Below are 22,965 nucleotides of genomic sequence, written 5' to 3'. Positions count from 1 at the left end.
GTTCTTTGCTTCCCTAGCCCTGCACTGTCCAGCATGAACATAGCCAGGTCTCACAGGTACGCCGGAGGAGTCTACATGCCGGCACCTGCGAACCCTTCAGGATGTCTTCGCATTCTGCCACTCACCTTGGAAAGGTCCACCAGGGTGTTGGCTTGGTCACTCAGCTTCCTCTGCTCCATCTTGACACGCCTCAGTCTGTGGGGGAGAGTTGTAACAGGCAAGCCCTTCAAGTGCACGTTAAGGGTTAGCCCAGCCAGCAGATTCCACAGCCCGATCCATTCCTCTGACTTGGAACCCAGCATGGGGACCTTGAACATGGGCAACAACTGACTAGAATGAGGGGCTGGCAGGAGAGCGAACTCCTGTCTCTGTGAACGCTCTCCTTCGGTCGCTTCAGTCTCCTTGCCATTCCCCGATCTTTTCCCTGTTTCTATGCCTTTTTCTAGGCTGTGCCTTCCACCTGGAATGCCATATCCTCCACTTTTTAGGGTTCTCCCAAACCTCCAGGTCAGAATAAATGTTTTCATCCTTTGCTTTTCCACTATGCCTTTTTTTAAAAAAAAAAAATTCCTCCATCACAGAAAGCGGCAGCCACAGTTCGTTTTGAGTTGTGATGCATGGAGTTTGTGTGTGTGTGTGTGTGTGTGTGTGTGTGCAGTGTATGTGTCTGTATGTGTGTGTGTGTGTGCAGTGTATGTGTCTGTATGTGTGTGTCTGTTCAGTGTGTGTGTGTGCAAAGTGTGTGTGCGCGTGTGCGCGTGCAGATTGTGAGAGCCCTAGAGGCTCTTACTCTAATTTTTACCTTCCATAGCAGCCTGCCCAATGCCTGGCATGTGACAGGTGCAGGAAAGTGAATGAACAGACTGATCTGGGCCCAGTTCAGGGGAACAGAATGGATTTCTTCTGTGCCTCCTAAGCATATGAGAAGATACTGGCAGAGCCGAGGGGTCCCGCCACTCCTAATCTGGTCAGCCAACGGCTGAAGCACTCTGGCATACTCACTGGTGGATAGCTTGGAGGAACTTCCTCTGGTGTTTCCTGACTTTGGCGTGGTCAATCTTCTTTAGCAGCTTTGTGTGTTTATAGATTAGCCACGTTTCCCGAAGGACGTTGGCTGCAGCATTCTTGATCTAAGGGAAAATAAATAAAGTGGCTGCTATCAGCTTCGTTTTCCTAGGTTCAGAGAATACACGTTTTGTGTTTGCTGCTGTGGTCTACCTCATAAGGAAATGATTCTGCAGAGATCTATTTTCTTAATCAAAATTATAGAACTCTTAGAAAAGTGATTAAAATTCATCTCTTATTAATCCTGTACTTGACACTGTAGACCAGAGCTCGAAGTTGAGGGGTGTTTTTTTTTTTTTTTTTTTTGTTAATTATTTCGGTGCTGCCTCTTGACTGCTGTTGCTGAGGCTATATTTAGACAGGCTGCATTAGCAAGACCTTGAGGCCCAGGGTACCCTTCGAATAGATAAGTACATGCCATTGCCGCCCTCACATGCAGGCTTCCACACTCTACCTGAGATTGCCATTTAATAGATGTGGTACATTCCTTGGATTCAGAGAATGAACAGATTTCCCATCAGCTGGAGATTTAAAAAGGCCTCTTTGAGAAACTGTCTTTCCCACCGATTGGAACTATAGGCATCAACAAGTCCATTGTTTCCTTTCCCAAATGGCCAAAAACGTGTACACTGCAATTTTACATGTAAATGTAATTGTCACAAAATGGAAAGAATTTCAAAGCAATGCCTGAAAATCAGCGAAGATATTTAGGTGTGAAACCGGAGCTGCCTCTTTCCCAAGGCTGGCTCTTTGGCTGCGCACTGCAATCACACGTTTCAACATATGACGCTGTCATCTGTTGACATGGAAACCACTGATATCACCAGGCTCACGACTGAGCTGAGACATATCAATGACATCCAGATGGCAGGGGACAAAGTTTTAATCCAAACACAGACATCTTCAGCAATTAGTACCAAGAGCAAGAGAAAACATTCCTTATTAAGCACAAGCCAAACAGATTTTTGATTAACCATCCCCATTTCTGTCAGCCATGCAGACTGGCGCAGGGCCACAGGCCCGGGGCCCGGAAGTCCGTAGGCCAGCCTCGTAGGAATCAGGCCTCCAGCCAGAAAGGGTTTTAATAAAATTGGAGAATATAGACCTGCTTCTTCAGGCCGACATCAACAGATGGGACGTTGTTAAAATACTGAGACGTGTGGGAAGGCAAGGAAACATTGTTTTGCAGGCTGATAACTTTTGTGTGTGTATGTTTTAAAAATTTATTACTAAGGCTGGATTATATTTTTCATTGGCGCTGAAGTGATGTTTTTAAAAGAACAGCTAAGTCTTCTCAGAAATGTCTAAGGGACATAAATATTGCTTTTTTGTTCAGTAAAAATCCACTGTGATAATGGTTTAAAATGACTTAATTGCCCACCTCTGGTACTTTCTTGCCTGAAAGGAAGCAGGTGGAAGTGAGTAGAAGCTGGAGACGGTGGGTGCCCAGGAGAGGAGGGGGGAGGCAGAGGAGAGAGTGGTTCTGGGTCTGCTCAGGGGTTGGAGTGGACAGTGGCCTCCTGGCGGAAGAGGTGACATCAAGGGAAGCCTTTCTCTCTGCAGAGCACATATTACTGCCGTCCTTTTGTAGGGAGAGGGGACAATTTGACACATAATTTCTTTAGTTTCCCCAGGCACTTAGCCTCCAAGGAAAGCCTCAAAGAAACTGCAAAGCCTTCAGATGAATCCCTGTTCTGCCAATGATGAAGCAGTTTAGGAGCAAATGCTTAATTATCTATAAAATGGGAAAAATAAATCCTTACCTTAAGGGTTGCTATGAGGCCCAAATGAGCCAGTGAAGATGGTATGGATGGTGCTGAGGGCAACAGCTAACATATAGCAGGTGCCAGGCTCAGGTCTAAGCAGTTCATAGGTATTCGCTCAATTAATCCTCACAACCACCTTCTTGGGCAGGTACTAATAGTATCCGTATTTTACAGATGAACAGACTGAGACACAGACCAAGACCAGAAACGGCGAACTGAGTCAATGTGTGTCTGAGTGGTATATAAAATGTAAAGCACCTTGCACGTATTAATTATTATCATCTGGCTCAAACCTCCCATTTCCAGTGTGAGGAAACCGCTTTAGAAATGGGATGTGAGTGCCAGAAGCACACAGCTAGCTAATGGCAAAGTCAGAACAAGAGCCAGGTCCAGGAAGAGCATAAGGTTTCCATGTGGTCCGAAGGAAGGACCTGAGTAGATTTCATCTTTACACAAAATCATTTCCTGTTTTCCAGGATCAAGGGATTGGAAAGGACATTAGAATTTTTTTTTTACATCATCATGGCCCTCACTTAGCAACGTGACAGAACACGGAGTCCAGGTCCTGCGCCTATTTATCTTCAGCCCAAATGTAAGATCCTGAATGCGCAGCACAGCCGCGTAGCCGAGAGAGGCAGTCACATCATCTTTATAGGTTTGAACGGGAGGCCCCTGCGCATTCAGGAGAGTGATGTTAACTGCAAGCTCTTGTGCTGACTCTGAAATTAATTGCCAGCAAACAGCCTGGCACAAAGCTAAGTAGATCAATATCTGCAAGAGAAAAACAAATAGGCTTTTAACTGCATTGTGCTTTCCCAAGTGGACAGTAAATGCTATCACGGCCAGGGTCTTCCTTGAATTCACCTGGCTGATTGCTTTGAGCATTGTTGGGATGGGTGAAGGTTGTGTACTTCTCCTTGGATCTGCTGAACCTCCAAAGGGCTCTATTCACCCTTCCCTGACGGGGGCTTGGCTCCCCTCTGAGTCTCCCGGTGGGCAGCGGCATCAGGGCCAAAAGATGCTCCCAGGGTGCAGGGGTAATGGGGGCAGGGCTTGAGATGGAAGCAGCAAACTGGGAAGTATTGTGCAAGGCTCGCCATGATGGGATGAGTTTGGGGATAGTTAGGAGAGGACCCTTTGTGCATGGAAGGCCTGCTGTCCTGCCTCCAAAACCCAAAAGCAGGCCGGGCACAGTGGCTCACGCCTGTAATCCCAGCACTCTGGGAGGCCAAGGCGGGTGGATCGCTCGAGGTCAGGAGTTCGAGACCAGCCTGAGCAAGAGCGAGACCCCGTCTCTACTAAAAATAGAAAGAAATTATATGGACAACTAAAAATATATACAGAAAAAATTAGCCGGGCATGGTGGCACATGCCTGTAGTCCCAGCTATTCGGGAGGCTGAGGCAGGAGGATCGCTTGAGCCCAGGAGTTTGAGGTTGCTGTGAGCGAGGCTGATGCCACGGCACTCACTCTAGCCCGGGCAACAGAGTGAGACGCTGTCTCAAAAAAAAAAAAAAAAAAAAAAAAACCCAAAAGCATATGGGCTGATTGTTTTCTGTGGGTCAATAAACTCTACCAAAAAGAAAATTGCTTTCACTCTGATTGGAGCCAGAGAATGGGCTCTGTGGCCTACGTACTTTAGGAAGGGTTCTAAGACTAATGGGCCTGGGAAACAAAGTGGTTCAATCAAGATCCTGCAAATAATAGTGACAGGTAACAATTACAGAGGGCTTACTATGTGCCAGGCTCTGTGTTAAACACTTATGTCTGCATTGTTTCATTAACCTTCAGAAAAACCTGACAAGTAGATGGAATTCTGAGGTGGACCTTGGACCCATTACTGAACTCTCTGACACTCACTTTCCTTATTCATCCATTCAAGGACTATTTAATGAGCACCTACCATCGGACATTGCTCTAAGATGTGACAACACTGAGATGAAAAAACCAGTAACATTTCTGCCTTCATCAGCCTATAATCTTGCACAGGAGACAGTAAGTAGTTTGTAATGTGGTATCAGGTAATAAGTGCTTAAAAAAAAAAAAGCAGGGTACAGGGCTAGAGAGTGATGCAGGTGCTCCTGATCTGTGAAATGGGATTACTGTGTTGATTAAATGAGAATACACTTACAACACTTAGCACAGAGCCTGGCGGCAGTGTGCCTCAATTCATGGTATCTTTATTAATATTCTCCCTTCCCCACTCCCAGTAAATGTCAGCTTCTTTCCCTTTCATCTCCCCGACCTCCAACAAAAGAAAACATATAACAGAACACACAAATCTGTTCCCTGAGCTCTTGGCCATAGCATCCCATGTCAACAGCTTGCTCTGGCCACCTCCCTGCCAAGGAAACCTGCCACTTGGTAATACAGAGGGGCTGTGGGTTGCAGGAGGAATATTCAGGCCAGGGGTACAAGGTGGATGAAAGGAGCATGCTTCTTGGGCATCCCATGCCTCCAGCAGCCACAGGAGCCCTGGGAAAGTAATTCCAGGAACCCCATTAGTGGACACCCCAGGGAAGAAATCATTAGTATGCGCATTATGCTGCCAGAACCCCTCCCAGGGAAAAGTGTTACGCCTAGACTTTGGGGGGGGGGGAGGGAAGAAGCCAGACCAGGCCCAGCCTGTAGGTGTGACTTATATAGTCAAATGTCACTTAACAATGGGGACATGTTCTGAGAAATGCGTCATGAGGTGATTTTGTCATCATGCAAATATCAGAGTAGACTTACCCAGACCTAGATGGTTTAGCCTACTCCACACCTAGGCTAGGAGGTACAGCCTATTGCTCCTGGGCTACAAATCTGCACAGCATGTTACTGTACTGAATACTGTAGGCAACTGTAACACAAATCACTAGGCAATAGGAATTTTCAGCTCCGTTATAATCTTAGGGGACCACCGAGGCATACGTGGTCCATCGTTGTGTGGCTCATGAGTGTAACTTTAAGGAGCTACAAGGTTGAATCTAGACTAGCTGACAAACATCACTATCAGGGAACCTGCGGGCCAGCCCTGTCTTCACACCTGTGACTGGAGGTGTCTGTCACACACAGGGTGGGAGAAGGGGGCCCGCTGCTGGCCAGCAGTCTCATGTCCTTTAGCCAGACTTTCTCTGTCTGGCATAACAATGACTACATTTTTTCCTATAAAATACCCCTCCTGAGAGTAATCTTTGAATTAACCTGTTGAAAAAAATTTTTTTCTACTAGCAGGAGTATGATAAAACTTTGATATATGCTCATAATTAAAGGAAGGTTTTCTCTAGCATCATTGAGGAGATACTGCAGAGGGAGCTACTTAAAGGGGGGTGTGATATATTCAGAGCTAAGTGTTAGAGCCTAAGGCCATCCATGGGGAAGCAAAGTGCAGAGAGACGGGGCTGAGGGAGGCCCAGGTGAGGAGAGCAGGCAGCTAGCTGTTTTGACGGGGCAACACTGAGAAGATAGCGGCTTTAAGTACGGCGGGGCAGAGGCCCTGGAGAGGCCGGCGTGCGTGAATAGCCACAGCAAGGTCGAATCGGGCTCAGAAACTGCTCAGACCCAGAGGTCCAGGGCATAGAGGAGTCAGAAATAGTGCTACGTCCTTAGGCCTGGAGACTGGAAGAACAGTGATGTCATTAGCAGACCAGGGAAGTTAGGAGAAAGAACTAGTTAGGGAAGTTATGGGTTTGGTTTTGGCTTACTCATTGATTTCGTGGGGAAGTGTACTTAGATGAGGTATTTGTGGCAAGAAACCCCTGCAGCAAGGAGGAGAGATGACCCTGAGCCAGGTGCACACACCCATCGAGCTGTCTGAAGGTTTCGCTCGCCGTGGTCCGATGTGGAGAACATGTGCAGCAAATAGAAATCTCCTGCCCACGGTACATCTTAAGCCAAGTGTGTCCACGGCAGCCCGCCCTGCCTTTTATAAAGGGGAGTGCTCTCTGAGGGCAGTCAGCCACCAGAGGTTAGGTGTGAGGGCAAGGACCACCTCTTACTGTCTTAGTGTCCCCAGAGCACAGGGTGTGGCACCCAGGGAGTGACCTCTGTGGTGGACACATTTGGTTACATAAAACAGAAAGATGGGCCCATGGAGCACTGAGGTGCCAGAGAGATGGGGCTCTAGCATCTTCTTTGCAGTCCCTCTGTACCTCATTTCCTTCTACATTATCTAGTAGCCCAGAGGCTAGCAGTAAGTTATAATTATAGAATAACAATGGCAGTGACGCTGCAAAGTCAGCGTGGGAAGATCTGATCACATTAAACATAGAAATGACGTTGCCACCAGGGCTGATAAATTATACAAGTGAAAGATGACAAACCATGGGGTTCAGGAAAACCAGAGACTGGGTTCTCACCCAGACTCTCTTCCCTCCGCACAAATGGGCAGAAATGGTGCTGGCTCTAATGACAAAGGCTGGGCTGCAGCCTTTACAGCAGCACAGGTAGGATGAATAAACACTAGAACACTTTGAGTATTTTTATGATCTAATAGGCTACAATTCCTTTTTCCTTTTTGCTTAGGTGTTTGAAGAATCAAGCTTGCACACACTGGTAAGAGATTGCTTTTAGCTGTTCAACCTGCTAATTGTCTACTCCGAAGAGGTTTGCAATTAAGCCACAATGGGCATAATCTTTCGCCAAGAATTCACTGAGATCTTATGAATAGACTGAGATTAGCATCTCGTTGACCCATCAGCCACTCCAGCTGGACGTGATGAGCCATCTAGAGAGGACAGAAGACAGACCAGGCATCCCCAGAGAACAAAGGTGGGCTCTCAGGTGAGCAGGTCAAAGTGAGCTCGAACCAGAACAGGCTATGCATCCAGTTTCATTTCAGTGAAGGTTATGTAAAAGAACCTGTGGAGGTCCCAGTCTTGCCAGCTTTGAAAATTGTCTCTCTGTAAAAACCATCTCTTTTGTGTTGTTTATGTCTCTGGGAAAAGATATTAGACAGTAAAGGGACATTTCAATGGATTTAAGTGTTCTCAGAAAAGTAAAATGTTACTCGATTAAAAAGGTAACTTGCATTCATGGGTAAGCAATAAATATTTGTTGATTTGATTTTCAGTCCTACTTTTCAAAAAGTAAGTGGACTTGAGGAGGATTTTAGAGAATCATTTTTGAAAGATTAAAATTAGCAAGCACAATCTCATCTTCTTCTACAATTATATTGCAGAAAAATTGTTTATTTTCCTGGCATATGAGGGAGCTGGCTTTTCCTCAGCTTTCTTTTCCTCGAGCATCTGATTTACTGGGTGTAAAATGGAGAGGACAAAGGAATAGCATGAAATACAAAGAACACATTTGGTTTAAACAAGCAAACCACAATAAACAAGAGACTGGTAATGTCTCTGCTCTTGGTAGGCAGCTTCTGAGAAGGTTTTGGAGGCAAAAAATTCTCTCTCCCCTCACTCCTGCTTGTAGTTTCCATTCAGCCAAACATCACTAAATTTCTTCGAGGTAATAGATGCAAGTGTATTTGCATTTAGGTGTTGCAATGACTTCAGTAATTTCCTCAATACCAGCATGACTTATGCATGAGTATTAAAGGAGGCTGAAGGAGAGTGGCCGAGTTGCTGGGTTCCGTGTGAAACCCGGCAGGCCTGACCATGGTGACAGCCTTTAATCGCTGTCATCTTGATGCTATAAATCATGGTTTTTTGGGGTACAGCTGATAGCTCAGGGCCATGATGTGCCAAGTACAACCATTTGTCTGTCAATAGCGTAAGAATATTTGCCTGTACCCGTTCCTTTTAACATTTGTGGAGGCTCTTTAAAGAATCCAATAAATGTAATCAAAGACCAAACAATCAAACACCATAAATAATTCTGCCGAGAAACTCGAAAGCCCTGGCAACTGCACATTCTCCCACTGCCTTCCCTAGGAGCTCGCTCGCGCTCTCTGTCATTCTCTCTCTCTCCCTTTTTGTTCTCCCTTCCTGCTTTTGTCTCTATTTCTAACACATTTTTACTGCTTGCAACATTAATCACTGAATATTTTCTCTAGCTTTCAAAAACCCAAATCAAAATGTGGCTGCTGGTGGATCCCCCAACCCACTTCAGCCCTAAATGCAAACGACTTACGATGGAGGCTGAGACCCCAGCCCCAGGCTCTGATTCTGTCTCCTCTCAGAAAGAGGAGAGTCTTGCAGGAAATCAGACTACTGACCTTCCTTGAGGCTGTAGTTCTAAAGAATTTTCCATAAAAGCTGTCATTAAATAAACAGCTCCTGCCTTGCTCATTTGGCCTGCTGTTATCCTGCAAGGCTTGTTTCTGTCTCTTCTAAATGGGCCTTTTCTCCTCTAACAATTCAGTGGGGTGTCAGACTTTTAGCAGCTCAACGATCTCCCCATCCCTGCATATTTTCAGCTTTTCATCCTCCTTAACCACTGTCATAAGGGGACAAGCGAGAAACATTACCCAGAAAACTCAAAAGGGGAAAATTGGATGATGACGTTTTGATGAACAACATAATTTAGGAATGTGGGCTCTGCTGGAATGATTGTTTTAAATGATTTTTTATAGGATTAGATTTAGATACATTTACAATATAGTTCTAAGACTCTCTACTGCCCTTCCTAATGAGAATTGTGAAAAGATTTGAGCAAAAACAAAAACATTGCCTCATGCTGGGTAATTTATTTGGTACCATTAGGCAAGTGGGTGGGTTATACCATTGTATGCTATTGATTTAATTATCAGGAAAATTATTTGGTTGCCTGAACCATGCACAGTGATTTAATAGGAGCCTGATGTGCTAAGACTCTGTGTCCGTTTTGTGCAGGCTGTTTGCCTATGTCTGGGGCTCCCCCGACACTCTGTTTAAAAGCGTGGCCCTAACCCAAACCATGGGACTGTTTTCTTTGATTGGCTTCCACCTTGGTCTTAAGGCCCCCATTAAGACGTGATGTGTGACATCTTACCCGTTTGGTGAGCTGAGTGTCCATCATGAAGTTGTGAACATGCTTCTCCGCTTTGGTGAGTTCCAGCTTTCGGGCCACCACGGCCACCACAAGGGCAGTGCAGCCTGCACCCTGTCGGGGGATGTCAGAAGGACCAGGGGGAAAGAACACATCATCAAGAGGCGACGTGAGAGACTCAGGGTGCCCCGTGCCCACTGTAGGGTTTCCTGGGAGTGGAATGGGGACTTGAGCTGTATGGCTGGTCAAGACTGAGCCATAAACCCTGTCAAAACCTGTCAGGACACTGATGTCCCACCCATGAAGGGGTCTGCCATGCCTCCTGGATTGTGCTCCATAGCTGGCCTCTGGGAGACTAAGTCTTCACAGAGCCGGCCGGTTCTCAGTGGAGCAGGGTGCTGGACACAGCTGAAGCTTTGGGGAATTGGACTGATAGGCCATAACCAGGTCCCCTGCCAGGCCATGCAGTGCAGCAGAAGACTGGGTCCAGCACACAGGCCCTCTCTCCCTCCCGCATGTCCCAACCCCACTGCCAGCTCCAGACCAGTGGGCCCAGAGGAAGGAAGTCTATGCACCAATGGGACTGTGGACAGAACACCTGCCGTGGTTCAGAGTTTTCCTGAAAATAATCTAATGAGGGGGCCATACCTTCTCCCCAAAGATTGCTCCCCAGAGGCAGTACTGGCTGGCATGAACGTGTGCCCTCCACAGCTGTGCCTGCTCCACAGCAGGGCTTCCTACCTGAAGGTAGGCTGTGACTCAGCACAAGGGAGCAGTTCTCTCTTGCTTTCACCAGGAGGCTCGTGAATTTACCACCCCGCAGAGATTTTAAAGACAACATGTCTGCCTAAAACCAGGATTTTAAGTGAACCTGCAGAAGACCCTGAAGGATTTTCCAAAATAAGTAGGTCTGTTCCAGGGGAGCAGAGGGTAGGGGAGTGAAGAGGCAGTCCAGCCCCCCAGGAAGGGCTGGACTCATTGTCTCTCTCCTAATCCTTTGGGCGCATGCTTGACTGCCTGGGAAATGAGCAGGGAAGGGAGAGGGGCACATTCCAACATTCTCCCAACGGATTTCTATGAAATAAATCCTCTTCACCGTGCTGTTGGCCTGTGAGCACTGGGGAAGGGAGAGTCACTCCCCCGACTGGGTCCTCTGCAGGCAGTGGCAGCCAGCCCTGTCCTTGCTGAGAGTGGACGCTTGTCAGAGACCATCAGCCTCTTCCTGCACGCTGGGCCTGCCCTGCCCTGACCGCTCACGGCAAGAGATGATGAACTGATTACAGCCAACAATCTGATCCAGATGCCAAACAGTAGTTCCAGTTGCCACAGAGCCAGTTTAGCAATCTGAGGTCTGGGATTGAAGGAATCCATCAGTAACATTTTTGGCTCATCAGGTCTTACAGAATGTGTGAGAAGAGGAAAAGAACGTTTATCAAAGGTACATAATCTATAATCGAGGGGAGGTTGCATGTGGGTGACCAGTTCCCTCCTCTCTCTTTGACCATCCATCTCTCTTCTCCTGCAGGCTGACAGTGTGAGCCTGGGTGAGGTTTCGGCCTGGCTGAAGTTGGCAATGCTTTCTCCCAGTTTCTCACAATAAAACAATCCAGTGTTTGTTGGTACAGTGGTTGGCCTCCCATTTCTAGCACAACAAAGTGAAAAGAACTGAGTCTGTGTGAACTTTCCTTTTCTGACCTCATTTTCCTCTTTTGTTCGGGGATGGCTGTGTTTTTTTCAGCTTCTGTGACTTGCAGGAGACTCTGTGCCCAATTTTCAAAGGATTTGGGCAGGTGGACATCCTGGTTTGTAGCTGTAATCAATGTAGCCAGGCCTCCAAAAGCAAAAAATAGCTTAAAAGAAGCTGTCCTAGAGGGAAGATGTGTGCTCCCTCTCCCCTCGGCCAGACCGCGCACCATCCCTCTCCTTTATGTGGAGTTCCAAAAGTACTTTGGGCTGAAAGCCCAAAAAGAGGGATATATCATCGTGTTAAAAATGGAACATCAGATGGAGAGGGTTCTCCCCAGGTTCCATTCTCCCTCGTCTCCCTGGGTCCAGGCAAAACTACTTAAATCATCCCTGAGAGCTGGGGGCACAATGAACCTAAAGAGGGAGTCTCCCCGCACCGTGCCACTTGGGAAATTTAATCAAAACAACCAAACAGCCACCACCCCAAATTTCCGGGGTCTAGAAGGAGTGCTCCACGGTTCTTGCCATGGCCCACAGTCTAGCTGGTTGAATGCAGGGGGCTTTTAATTCGAAGTTGGAGTGTTTTATCTAAGGAACCATCTGTTTTATATAATTAAGATAAATTTCTGCGTGGAGGCAGGAAGGTGGCCCAGACGACATTTCCCATTTTCTTTCAACTTAAAGATGTCAAGGCTTTGTGGATATTTCTCTGGAGGATACTGCATTCTTAAGCCCTAATTCCAGCTTGAATAGATACTCTATTTTTCTTTCAGATAATCCATTGTCTGGATGTAATTAGGGAAGTCACCAATAATGAAGCCTAACCTGGTCATTTCCATTAAGAGGCAACCTCATAAAGACGGGTCAGACATCAGCAACCTTCAGAGAGTGGAGGGCAGTGTGCTTAAATCCAGTCTACTGGTCCTCTGCAGGGTGTGTGTGTGTGTGTGTGTGAGAGAGAGAGAGAGAGAGAGGCAGGGGTGGGAGGGAAGAGAAGACGAGAGGAGGGTGCAGGGGAGCTAGAGCTGGAGCAGAGAATGAGACGGAGAACAAGTTGTGCTGCATCCTAGACAGCAAGGGTCAGGAGAGGGACAGAGATAAAGGAGGAGTGAGGAACAAGAAAAGGGATGGGCTGATGGGACTGAGAGAGGAAGGAGGGAAGAACAAGGAGCCCAAGACTTTAGCCAGAAGTTAACAGTCAATCTTGGCCTTTAGAAGAAATGAAGGGAGCACCATAGGATCCCCCCGCCCTGCCATGTTCATCTGTCCCCCAAGTCCCTGCTGGGATGCTGGGCCTTTTTCTGCAGATGAGCCTATCAGTCTGGCAGGGCCATGGCCGCGGCCCGAGGGTGCCTTTGAGGCCCGGCAGGGGTGCAGATTGGGTGAGAGACAAGTCGCCAAGGGCCTGGCTAACAGTGGCATGTGGGAGCTCATGCTGTCCTAGCTGGAATCCTAGAAATGGCTGGAAGGAGCAGGGGCGTGAGGAGAGGACGGAGTGGGACAGGAAAGGATGAGCAGCTGCTGGTGCTGACCACGGGGTCAGGCTGGGGGGTAAACTCGTGACTCAGCCTTTTGCCTTCGGAGGTGCCAAGTCCTGAATCACAGTTGACACCAACTGGAGTCCCGGGGTCTGCTCTGCCTGACTCCTTCTATTTCCATGGCGGGGGAGGGGATGGGGGCCACCTCTGATGAGGTCCCACTTCCCAAGGTACACGGCTGAGTGGGGAGCACAGAGTGCGTGGGGAGAGAGTGGCTGGGGTGGGGTGAACGTGCCTAACTCAGCTATAGACGTGGACCCAAATCTGGACCCAGACTCCTCCACACCAGTCCTCCCACTTCTTGTTTCCAAGAAACATTTTCCAGCTGGAAAACCTTAGAAGCTGGAAAAACAAGTATCCCAAGGGGAAAAGTATGAGGTGTTCTTAACTAAAGAAGCATAAAATAAAATAAAACATAAATGAAAGTGACAAATGGAGGAGGGAAGCCTGGAGGATTTACAGTTGGATTCTGTTTCTGCAACAGATTCCATGTAACAACTAAAATAACATCAATTGGTTTGAAACCAAGGTGTTTCGGGAGAAGCTCATCTTCTAAAACTGACATTAAGCAGATGTCTTGCTGAGCCCTCTTTTGCCTGCTCCCAAATGACTCAGTTTGCGCTACCTCTTACTTCATCATCACTTTCCTTTTGCAGTTCAGAGGCATCACTCATGAGGGCATTGGGGAAAGCTCGGCGTCCCAGCAGACATCCAGGAAGCTTTCGCCTACTTGTCCCTAACTCACGAAGCATCCACAGACTGAGTCCAGCTTCAGACAGGGGCTACAATGAAACAAAGTTCCCACCAACCGGACTTGGGGGCCCCCAGGGTCTTCCACACGCCTGCAGCACCAAAAGGCCAGCAGTGGCACTTCTCTAAGTCGCACTGTCATTTCCAATTCTGGATGCTAAATACTGGCAGCTTTTTCTCTGCTGCCTTGTAACTGCTATCACGAACATTCCTTATGGAAAGACTCTGGACTTTGATAGATCTGCTTTTGTGGGTGAAACCTCTCAAACACACTAGGTCTGTGCCAGCAATGTCAAGTTGCTCAGACAATTATATACCCTGCTTAATGGTTGATAATTACACCGTTACTGGGATTGCCAAGAGAAAACAATGATTAAGACTATTTACAGGCCGCACACACAAACCCTTCCTTTCCCTTCCCAAGCAGCCCTTGCCTTGGCCTTCATGGTGTCCATGGCAACCAAACAGGAAGCCCTACCTTTAGTAAAGGCGCTTGCGATAATAATCGGGAGCTATACATAGTGTTGGGAGGCTGGGAGGGGGGAGAGGAACCTCAGCAATGCGAAACCCTTGAAAGGAGTGACTCAGCCAGAAAAGTCACATTTGTTAGAAAAATGCCACCAGGGTTCTTCATTGTGGCTGACCCCAGAGTGAGGCAACTGACTTTCATTTGGGTAAAAACACTGCCAATGAATACAGGAAACCTCCCTGCTCCTGCCTATGGAAAGGTATATATTTATGCAGCAGAGTTTTGTGCAAAAAGAGAAGATGAAAGGCACGTGCTGTATCGTTAATACGGAAGATGGTTATCGGTTCCTCCTCCACTGTTTGTTCTTTCCACTTTGATCACACCTCAATCCATAAGGAACAGAACACTCCCTTCCAAGGAGTGCTATAGACCCAGGCAGCAAAAGAAGGTGCTGGAAGACCAAGCAGCCACCAGAGCCCACACCCCAGGGAGGAGAAGGGGCGAGCGGGGGTCCTGCCTGTTCCACTCAGCTTTGTCAGAGCAGAGGCCAGGAGGCGCAGAGTCAAGGAACCAGAACCGGTCCCTAAGGAGCCGCTTCTTGGCCGGGCACAGCTCCACGCTGAGAGGGAGAATGGCTGGTATTTAAAAATACCAGAGGCTCCCAGCAGGGCCCATCCTCCTATGGCAGCCCGGCTCTGTGCGGCCCTGGTTGAGAGCTGGTTCTGAGGCAACAAAGCCCACGCCCCAGGAGCGGCACTAAGAAGGAAAGCTTTGGCCTTCAGGTGGCATTTCACTCCTTTCTGGTAGGAAGAATCTTTCCCTGATTTCCTCGTGACAGTTGGCGCTGCGCCAGTCAGACTCCTACTAACCGATGGGAGGTGTTTGTTCTAAAGCTTTGCACTCGCCCATGGTTTATCCCAACCCTGGGGCTGAGACTTTGTCACTAACTGCAGTTGCAGGACCTGCCTGCTCATGGGGGCCTGCCCAGGGTTTGAGTCAGAAAAGAGGGGAGAGCCTGGTCTCCCCCTCCTCACTGGGCCCCTGCCCCAGGCCTCTGACCCCAGGGCCTCCTCTGCTGAGTGGCCCCAGTCTTGCTGTCCTGTCCAACAAGATCAGCCCCAGGAGGCCGACGGGCCCAGTGAGGAGTCACTAGGGCCCTGCAGGAAGAGCTGCAATGGAAAGGAGTCCTTTCCCTTTCAGAAGGAGGGTCTCCATCTCCCTGGGAGCACTGGGGTGATGAGGAATCTGAAGGAGCACTGCAAGGAACGACTGTCACAGAAGCATGACAGCAGGTACGGGGGGTGGGGGCGGGTGGTACCCTGAGGGAAGGCTGCAGCATCCAACCACGGAGACCTACAGCACACACGGACATCCTGCCCACACCCTCACCCCACTGCCACCCTCAACACCACCCAGGCTTATGTGTGCTTTCCTCTTTGAGCCTCAGTTTCCTCCTCCTGCTCTGACACTGTTCTGGGATGCTAAGACAAAGGCCAAAGAGCAGCAGCTGCCTGTCCTGGGCCCAAAGTGCAGCAAGGCCAAGGGAACACCTCACCAACTCGAAAGTGAGGAGCTGTCAAGGCTGGGGACACTGCGGACACCACCAACAGACCACGTGTGTGGGTGCTTATTGTTTACAAAGCACTGTAACATAAATCATCACATTTGGTCCTTGCACAAGCGTGAGGCGGGCAGGGTGGGCCCTCGGTCTCCACTTTCTACTGGAGAATGCTGAGGTCCGAGCGGCTGAGTGCCTGGCCCAGGGTCCACAGTGAGCGGAAATTCAGACCCCACATCTGGCCCCAACCCCACGTCCCCCCATACGCCATGCTGCAATGGCCACAGCACAGGCGGGAGTGTGTGCCTCTTCGGGCATGTGTCTGGTGGAAAGAACTCGGCACTCAGGGCCCAGCACCTCAGTGTGCAGAGGTGGGGGCTGAAGCCTGGGAAAGGCAAGAGCTGGCCGAGGACCATGTAGCCAGCCCAGTCCAGGACACAGGCCCCCTGCGGCCAGAGCAACGCTCTTTCCCCAGCTTATCTCCACGAGCTCCAGCTAAACTTCATCAGAAATGGTGCCAAGTCTGCGCACCCAGGGGACAGGAAGGGGACAATAAACCACAGCCCTGATGCTTGCTGCAGGTGAGCAAGCTGCGTGGCTGGCAGGGAGGAAGGGGGACAGAGGGTCAGACCAGCAATGAGCTTCACCCAGCCCATGGCTGGTAGGCAGGGGGAACCTGTGAACAGACCATTAGCTGTCAGGAACCAGGGCCTTAGTCCTACCTTAGAAAAGTAAGCTGAAAAGTGAGAAACCATTGCAGATTTCACATCTGCCTCTGTGTGCAGGGGGACACACACACAGGCCTGTTAACTAGCAGCTGCCCCCCGTGCCCTGCTAGGAAGGCCCCTCTGTGCTTGCATGGAAGGGCTCTGCTCGTTGCGACACTGTGAGGGTAGGGGAACGGGCAGACGCAGGTACTCACCATGATGCCAGTGAGGAGACAGACACCTTTGCCACAGTATGTGTGGGGCACCATGTCCCCATAACCAATGGAAAGGAATGTGATGGAGATGAGCCACATGGCACCCAGAAAGTTACTAGTTACGTCCTGCTGGTCATGGTACCTGCCAAGGGGAAGACAGGAGTTAGTGGGTGGAGCAGCCATTCCCGGGAATAAAGGCTGTGGACAGACCTAGGAGGGGAGAGGAAATGAGAGATTTTGCTGAGGAGGAGACAGCAGCGATGGTGGCTCACGCAGGTCTCTCTAGGCTACTGAACGTGCTGTGACTGTGCCCCCCAGGTCCTGCCTGTGGCCCCCCAATCCGCCACCCCCCACCACGAGCTCGGTCCCAAAGGTAAAATATTTTGTCATGATTTGCGCCATATTGGAGACATCCTTTTAGTGTTGGTAAGATAGATTTGGATGAAATCATGCAGTAATAAAATTTAAATTTTTCCTTTCAAGCCGACAGTCTAAACGTATGTGGATATGATTAATCTGAAATCGCAAGCTCTTGAACAGGGAAAATATCAAAAAAATTACCAAACACATTTAGCAATTTCTTCTAAAAAAGTTGATGGATACCAAAGACTGGCACCTGTGGCTGGGGCTCTCTTGGTACCATCTCTAGGACAGACTCCGGAGTGTCCACAGAGGCACAGCCTCCCCGTCTGAGCTGGACAGGGCCTTGTGGCTGCCCTGCCCTGGGAGGAAGCTGGAAATATCATTACCATTCCCTCTGCCCGATGCTCACTGCACCCTACTCCTCCCCTCTCCCGTCTGTCCCCAAACACCAAGGCCTGCCCCATGCCGGGCTCTGTGCCAAGTACTGAAACACACAAAAAAGAGCAGACCACAGCCCCTGCCCTCAGGCACTGTCAGCCCAGGAGACCGGTCTGGTGAGGATGCAGGTATCTGCAGAAGGGTGCGATAAGTGGGTGGGCAAGGGTCCTCGGGGACCAAGGGAGAGGGCAATGGCCTTCACCCAAACACACAAGGGCCAGTCAGAGAAGGCACCACAGAGGAGCCGGGCGTGAGTTTGCCAGGCAGGCCGGGGGAGAGGGTGCTCCGGGCACACAGCTCAGACGAAAGCCCAGGGCTCGACAGAAAGTGCAGCAGGCTGGCAGGGCTGGGAAAAGTGGGTCCTTTTTCAAAACACTCTCTAACAGGATCAGCTTGAAAGACACACTACGGACCCTGCATTTTATCCTGCAGGGGTTTCACTCCTTGATAAAATCTCCCAGTCAGCCACTTGGAGGCCACTGGATGGGGAAGTTGAGACAGGACCAGGGAGACCAAACCAACTCGGTCGGATGGAGCAGAGAGCCATTTAGGAATCTTAATCCACAGAAGTGAGTTACCAAGGAAGCTTACGTGAATTAATGACCGTGACGTGCTTGGGACAGATCTGGCAGGATCAGCTGCTGTCATCAGTGTTCCGCACGCCCCCACAGGATCGGGTGCCCAGTGAGTGACAGGCAAATGCTGCTTGTCCTCCCCTTACCCGCTAGGTGAGGTGCACAGGGAAGGCTGCAGGTACAGGTGCATCTCGAGATGGAAGCTCTGCTAGTCAGAAAGGAGGTGGGGCCATCGACGTCAGGGGACACCAAGAACATGGTATAATGGGCCCCATTTTGTGAGCTCCTACTGTGTGGTTGGCACTTTGTATACAAACACTCCAATTCTCACAACATCCTTTAAAGTATTTTACAGGCAAATAACTGGAAGCACAGAGACATTGAGTGACTTGCTCAAGGACACACAGGAAGCAAAGTCCATGCTCCTTCTGCTGCTCCACTCAGCATCAGAGAGGCAAAAGTGACTGGCATGTGTCTAGGGGAATGACGAGAAGTTTTACTGAGAGGAGGACACTTGGGGTCTGTAGCAGGCCATGAGGTGGCTTCGGAGACCAGGGGTCAGATTTTGGAGGGCCTGGAATTCTAGGATGAAAAGTTTGGATTTGATCATAGAGGCCTTGAAAGTGATTTTAGGTTGTTATACAGGGGAATGACAAGATGACATGGCTTTCTGGAAAGAACGGTCTACAGGTGGTGAGCAGGATGTTTGAAAAGACGGAACACGGAGGTGGGGTGTCCAGGTGAGAGGCAGGTGCGCAAAGCCGGGAGGGAGACGACAGCAGCCTTTATCGCCCCGCTGAGCCCGGCCCTAGCCCATCCCAGAGGGCACGTCACTGGCGGGCTGTCCAGCCCCAACTTGAATCCTCAACCAGCAACTAGAGGGGTGGCGCTAGCCTTCCATAGCTGTCCACACAAGGGCGTGGTGCCGGGTACTTCTGGTGACATCTGAAGAGCAGACAGCCCCTCCCTAAAGCTCTGCCGGTAAGGCAGCCTGGCCCGCCCACCCCTACCTGCTACACTTGCTCCCTGCAATGCTCTGTTGCTACACTGGGGACCTCTGCCCCAGGGCGTCAGCCCCCTCCCAGCTCCGACGTGGGCCTGGACGTGCAGTGCCGTCCCTCCCGCTGGCTCTGCCCTGCCAGGCCTCAGACCGAAGGTAGCCCCTGCGCTCCCGCACACTGCCCCTGTGCTGAGGCCCGGTGGGAACTCAGACTTAGCGTCTGTGAAGCAGCACGACTCAGTGGCTGCAGGGGACACAGGACAGAGAAGACTGAAAGGAAGCGCCACACCACAAGCCAGCAACACATAAACAAATGCAGCAGAGTCAGAGCCAGGATCATCATCCCACCAAAAAAAAAAATTCCTAGAACAAGAAGTCCAGGGTCAGGGCTAAGGACAAGGTTGGGGAGGTTTATGAGCGAGGAGGTGAGCCAGTGGCCTCGGGCTGGGCTTGCCTGGCTTCAGGCTCCAGCTCCACCGTCAGTAGCTCCATGGCTGTGGGCAGGGGACTCAGCTTCTCTGGGACTCAGTTTCCTTTTCCGCTATTGGGAGGATTAGGTAAAATAAGCCACGAGCAATACTAGCACAGTGCTCAGCCCAGAGTAAGTGCTCACTAAATGTCAGCGATTACTGACTGTTGTTAAGAGGGACACATGTTAGTCTGAGAAACAATATACAGAGAACTACAGAGGCCTGGGTTCCAGGTGCAGAGGGGAGAGAAGAGCCATTCGTGAAGATGTCTCGAACTTACGGCTGGAGAACTATTTGATACTGGGACAAAAGAAATCTACTGTAAGTTCTCAGACAAAGAAGGAACATGAGACACTTGGTATCTAAGAATGATTCTTCCAAGCAGCTACATGCAAGACTGATCAACGAGGTCAGGCCCCAGGCAGGGGGGACTGCTAGAAACTTTGCAGGTGCCCAAGGAGAAGCAGTGCACAGCCTTGAATACCGAACCAGGAGGTTGGGATTTAATTTGAAGCCTGTCCTCTGTGCACATTCTTGGTTTTGCTACACACGTAGGTCTCCACAGTCCTGCTTTCCCTGCAAACTCTCAGGCTTAAACTCGTGTCCCCAGCTGCTCGGCTGCCTCAGGATCACGGACCGTCCCATTCGTATGTGGGTGGACTCCGGGGTGAAGAGACTAGAGATCAAAGTGGAATGAGGTAGAAAGCAACAGACAATGTCTCTCTTTTTAAAGCTGATGCCTGATTTACTGCTTTTTTAAAAATAAATTCCCTCTATGTTCTTGTGGGTTTCTTTTTCATTCACCATGTAAAATGCCGTTGGTGCTAACTGTGTGCGCTGAGGAGAGAAACAGGTCCCGAGAATGTCATTTATTCATTGTTTGTCAGACTTCGAGGATCGCTCCTCTGGTGGGGGCTGCAGGAGATGCCAGTCGGACATGGACCCTGCTCTCCGATGGCCCGGAGCATCGCCATGGAGATAAGACACTGCCACTCACCGAGCAGGAAGTGAGGAGCGAGCAACTGGGCTGGTGATTCAGGACTGTGGGAGTGGGGAGGAGGGAGAAAAGGTTTCTAAACCTATTCACAATTTTAGAGTGGTTTACACATGTCACAAATTCACATACTAATCTCCTGCTATTTTTTGCAGTAGAAATTTTTTTGAGGTAAATAGTTCCATATTTTTCTTTAGGGGTTAAGGAGGAAAAGATATAATTTTTCTCTGAGTTCAAGGGTAATTATTATGGTTACTAATTTATCTTTCAGAGTGTAGACCATGGTTGTTTTGGTTTTTTTTTTGAGACAAGGTCTGACTATTTTGCCCAGGCTGGTCTCGAACTTCTGGGCTCAAGCCATCCTCCTGCCTCAGCCTCCCAAGTAGCTAGGATTATAGGTGTGCACCACCATGCCTGGCTCCTTCATTATTTAATATTATGAAATAAATGAGAGATATGAAAAGCTATATAACAGGGCAAAGATGGCAGACACACGTCTACTTTTGCTCCCTCAAATCCCTCACAGCTAAGTTTTTAGTCTTCCACTTCTAAAAATAAGCAGGCAACCAGGAATCCCCAGACATCTGAGGAGAATCTCTAACATTAAAAACACAGATCAAATCAGTCAATTAAACAAACAAAGAAAAGGGCCTCTGGATCAAATGTAGACCATTCAGAGAGAAGAACTCTTGGAAAAAAAAATCCTATAATTAACGTTGTAGGAGAGATAAAATAAGATATTGGACCCACGAGACGAGAATGGAATGCTATACAAAAAAAGTCTCCCTAGAAAGGCTGGAAGATAAATTGAGGAAGTCTCCCAAAAGGCAGAAAAAGACAAAGAGGAATGAAAATGAAGAGGAAATATGATGCTGGGTATGGTGGCGTGTGCCTGCAGTCCCAGCTACTCTGAAGGCTGAGGAGGATCACTTGAGGCCAGGAATTCAAGGCTGTAGTGAACTATGATCATGCCTATGAATAGCCACCACACTGCAGCCTGGGCAGCATAGCAAGACCCTATTGTCTCTTTAAAAAAAGGAGAGAGAGAGAGAAAATATGAGAAAATTAGTGATCAGTCTACCAATTCAAACAATAGTACTTCCAAAAAGAAAAAAACTGGGGGTGGGGGGAGGAGGAAGAGGAGCAGAAGAAAGAAGAAGAGAAGTAATCATTAAGGAAATCATTGAAAAAATTCCCCAGCACTGAAGGGCACGCGTTTCTAGATCAAAGGCCCACCGTCCCCAGCACAGCAGATGAAAATAGACTCACACCAAGGCACATTATTGTGAAATTTCAGAACACCGAGGGGAAAGGAGAAGATCCTACAGAGCTTAAGGGGTGAGGGTATGGGGAAAAAAAGAGGTCAAATACAAAGAATCAGAAATTAGGATGGCTTTGGACCTTTTCACAGCAACACCGGAAGCTAGAAGGCCATGGAAAAAAGCCTTCAGAATTCTGAAGGAAAAATTATTTTCAAATCAGAATTCCAAACAGAGAGACCAGAAATAAGAACCAGTCAATGTATTAGTTAAGCCCAAGGGGAGAATGATGACATTTTCTGATGTGCAAGGTTCTCAAAGATTTGCCTCCCACACCCCCTTTCTCAGGAAGCCATGGGAGAGTGTGGTTTGCCAAAACAAGGGAGGGGACCATGGAGGAAGACGGGGAGACAGGCAACGAGATCCAACAGAGGAGAGAGATGGCCCAGGGTGACGGTGCAGGGAGACCCCAGCGGGACAGGCACACCCACACGTGCAGACTGGAGACATTTCCAGGAAGATGAAATCGATAGAAAACCTGACGTGTCTGAGAAAAGACTTAGACAACCGCCAGAGTCTGGAGTTGAATTAGTGATACACAGAAAACTAAGCAAAAGAATAAACACGGTAATTAACAATTCCAGGAAAAATAAGTTCTTCAGGAAAAGAAAAGTTATCCTATTTTACTACAAGGCTCAACTATGAATAGAGTCAAATTAGTGTTGACTGAGTAATGTAAACACTGATTTAGCCAAAATTATGATGTAATTATAAAAGGAGGTGGGGGCAGGAAGAGTTGACGGGGAGGGGAGGGAGCTAAGTCTTCGCCTTCCAGGGTGGGCCGTGAGTAGATAACGCCTAGAGCAGGGCATCAAAGAGGAGCAAGACGAGCACGGAGATACGAGGTAAATTCTGCAATTAATTAGCGAAAGGAGGTGAAAGTAGCTGCCTCTGGAGAAGGATGACCGGGAAAGCTGGTAGAGGAAGGCAAATGCTATGGTGTACGCATGTATGACTTTGGCAATATCAAACAGAAAACCAAGGCAAAGAGGAAAAAACCCAAAAATACATACAACATGAAATTATGTTATGAAGCATAAAGAGAAATAAGCAGCCATGAGCTCACCATCCAACCCCAACCTGTTGAATCTACTGTGTGTTCCCCCTGTTCTCAGCACCCCGTACTGATTCAGAAGGTCATCATTAT

The 22,965-nt window shown here is 48.8% G+C and overlaps 1 protein-coding gene across 2 annotated transcripts in view; it reads right to left on the bottom strand.

Moving 5' to 3' along the window:
• Nucleotides 1–22,965, bottom strand: part of KCNN3 (potassium calcium-activated channel subfamily N member 3) — a 148,946-nt gene that overhangs the window by 4,218 nt on the left and 121,763 nt on the right. For both annotated transcript variants that reach the window (XM_069478666.1, XM_069478667.1), the window contains 4 exons: nucleotides 16,660–16,801; nucleotides 9,740–9,850; nucleotides 1,003–1,130; nucleotides 126–195 (listed from right to left, as the gene is read on the bottom strand). In XM_069478666.1, coding sequence (XP_069334767.1) covers nucleotides 126–195; nucleotides 1,003–1,130; nucleotides 9,740–9,850; nucleotides 16,660–16,801 — 451 coding nt within the window. The remainder of the gene's footprint in view (nucleotides 1–125; nucleotides 196–1,002; nucleotides 1,131–9,739; nucleotides 9,851–16,659; nucleotides 16,802–22,965) is intronic.

The sequence above is a fragment of the Eulemur rufifrons genome, chromosome 8 (genome assembly GCF_041146395.1).
Source record: "Eulemur rufifrons isolate Redbay chromosome 8, OSU_ERuf_1, whole genome shotgun sequence".
In the NCBI taxonomy this organism is placed as follows: Eukaryota; Metazoa; Chordata; class Mammalia; order Primates; family Lemuridae; genus Eulemur; species Eulemur rufifrons.
This window is presented reverse-complemented; position numbering and strand designations above follow the sequence as displayed.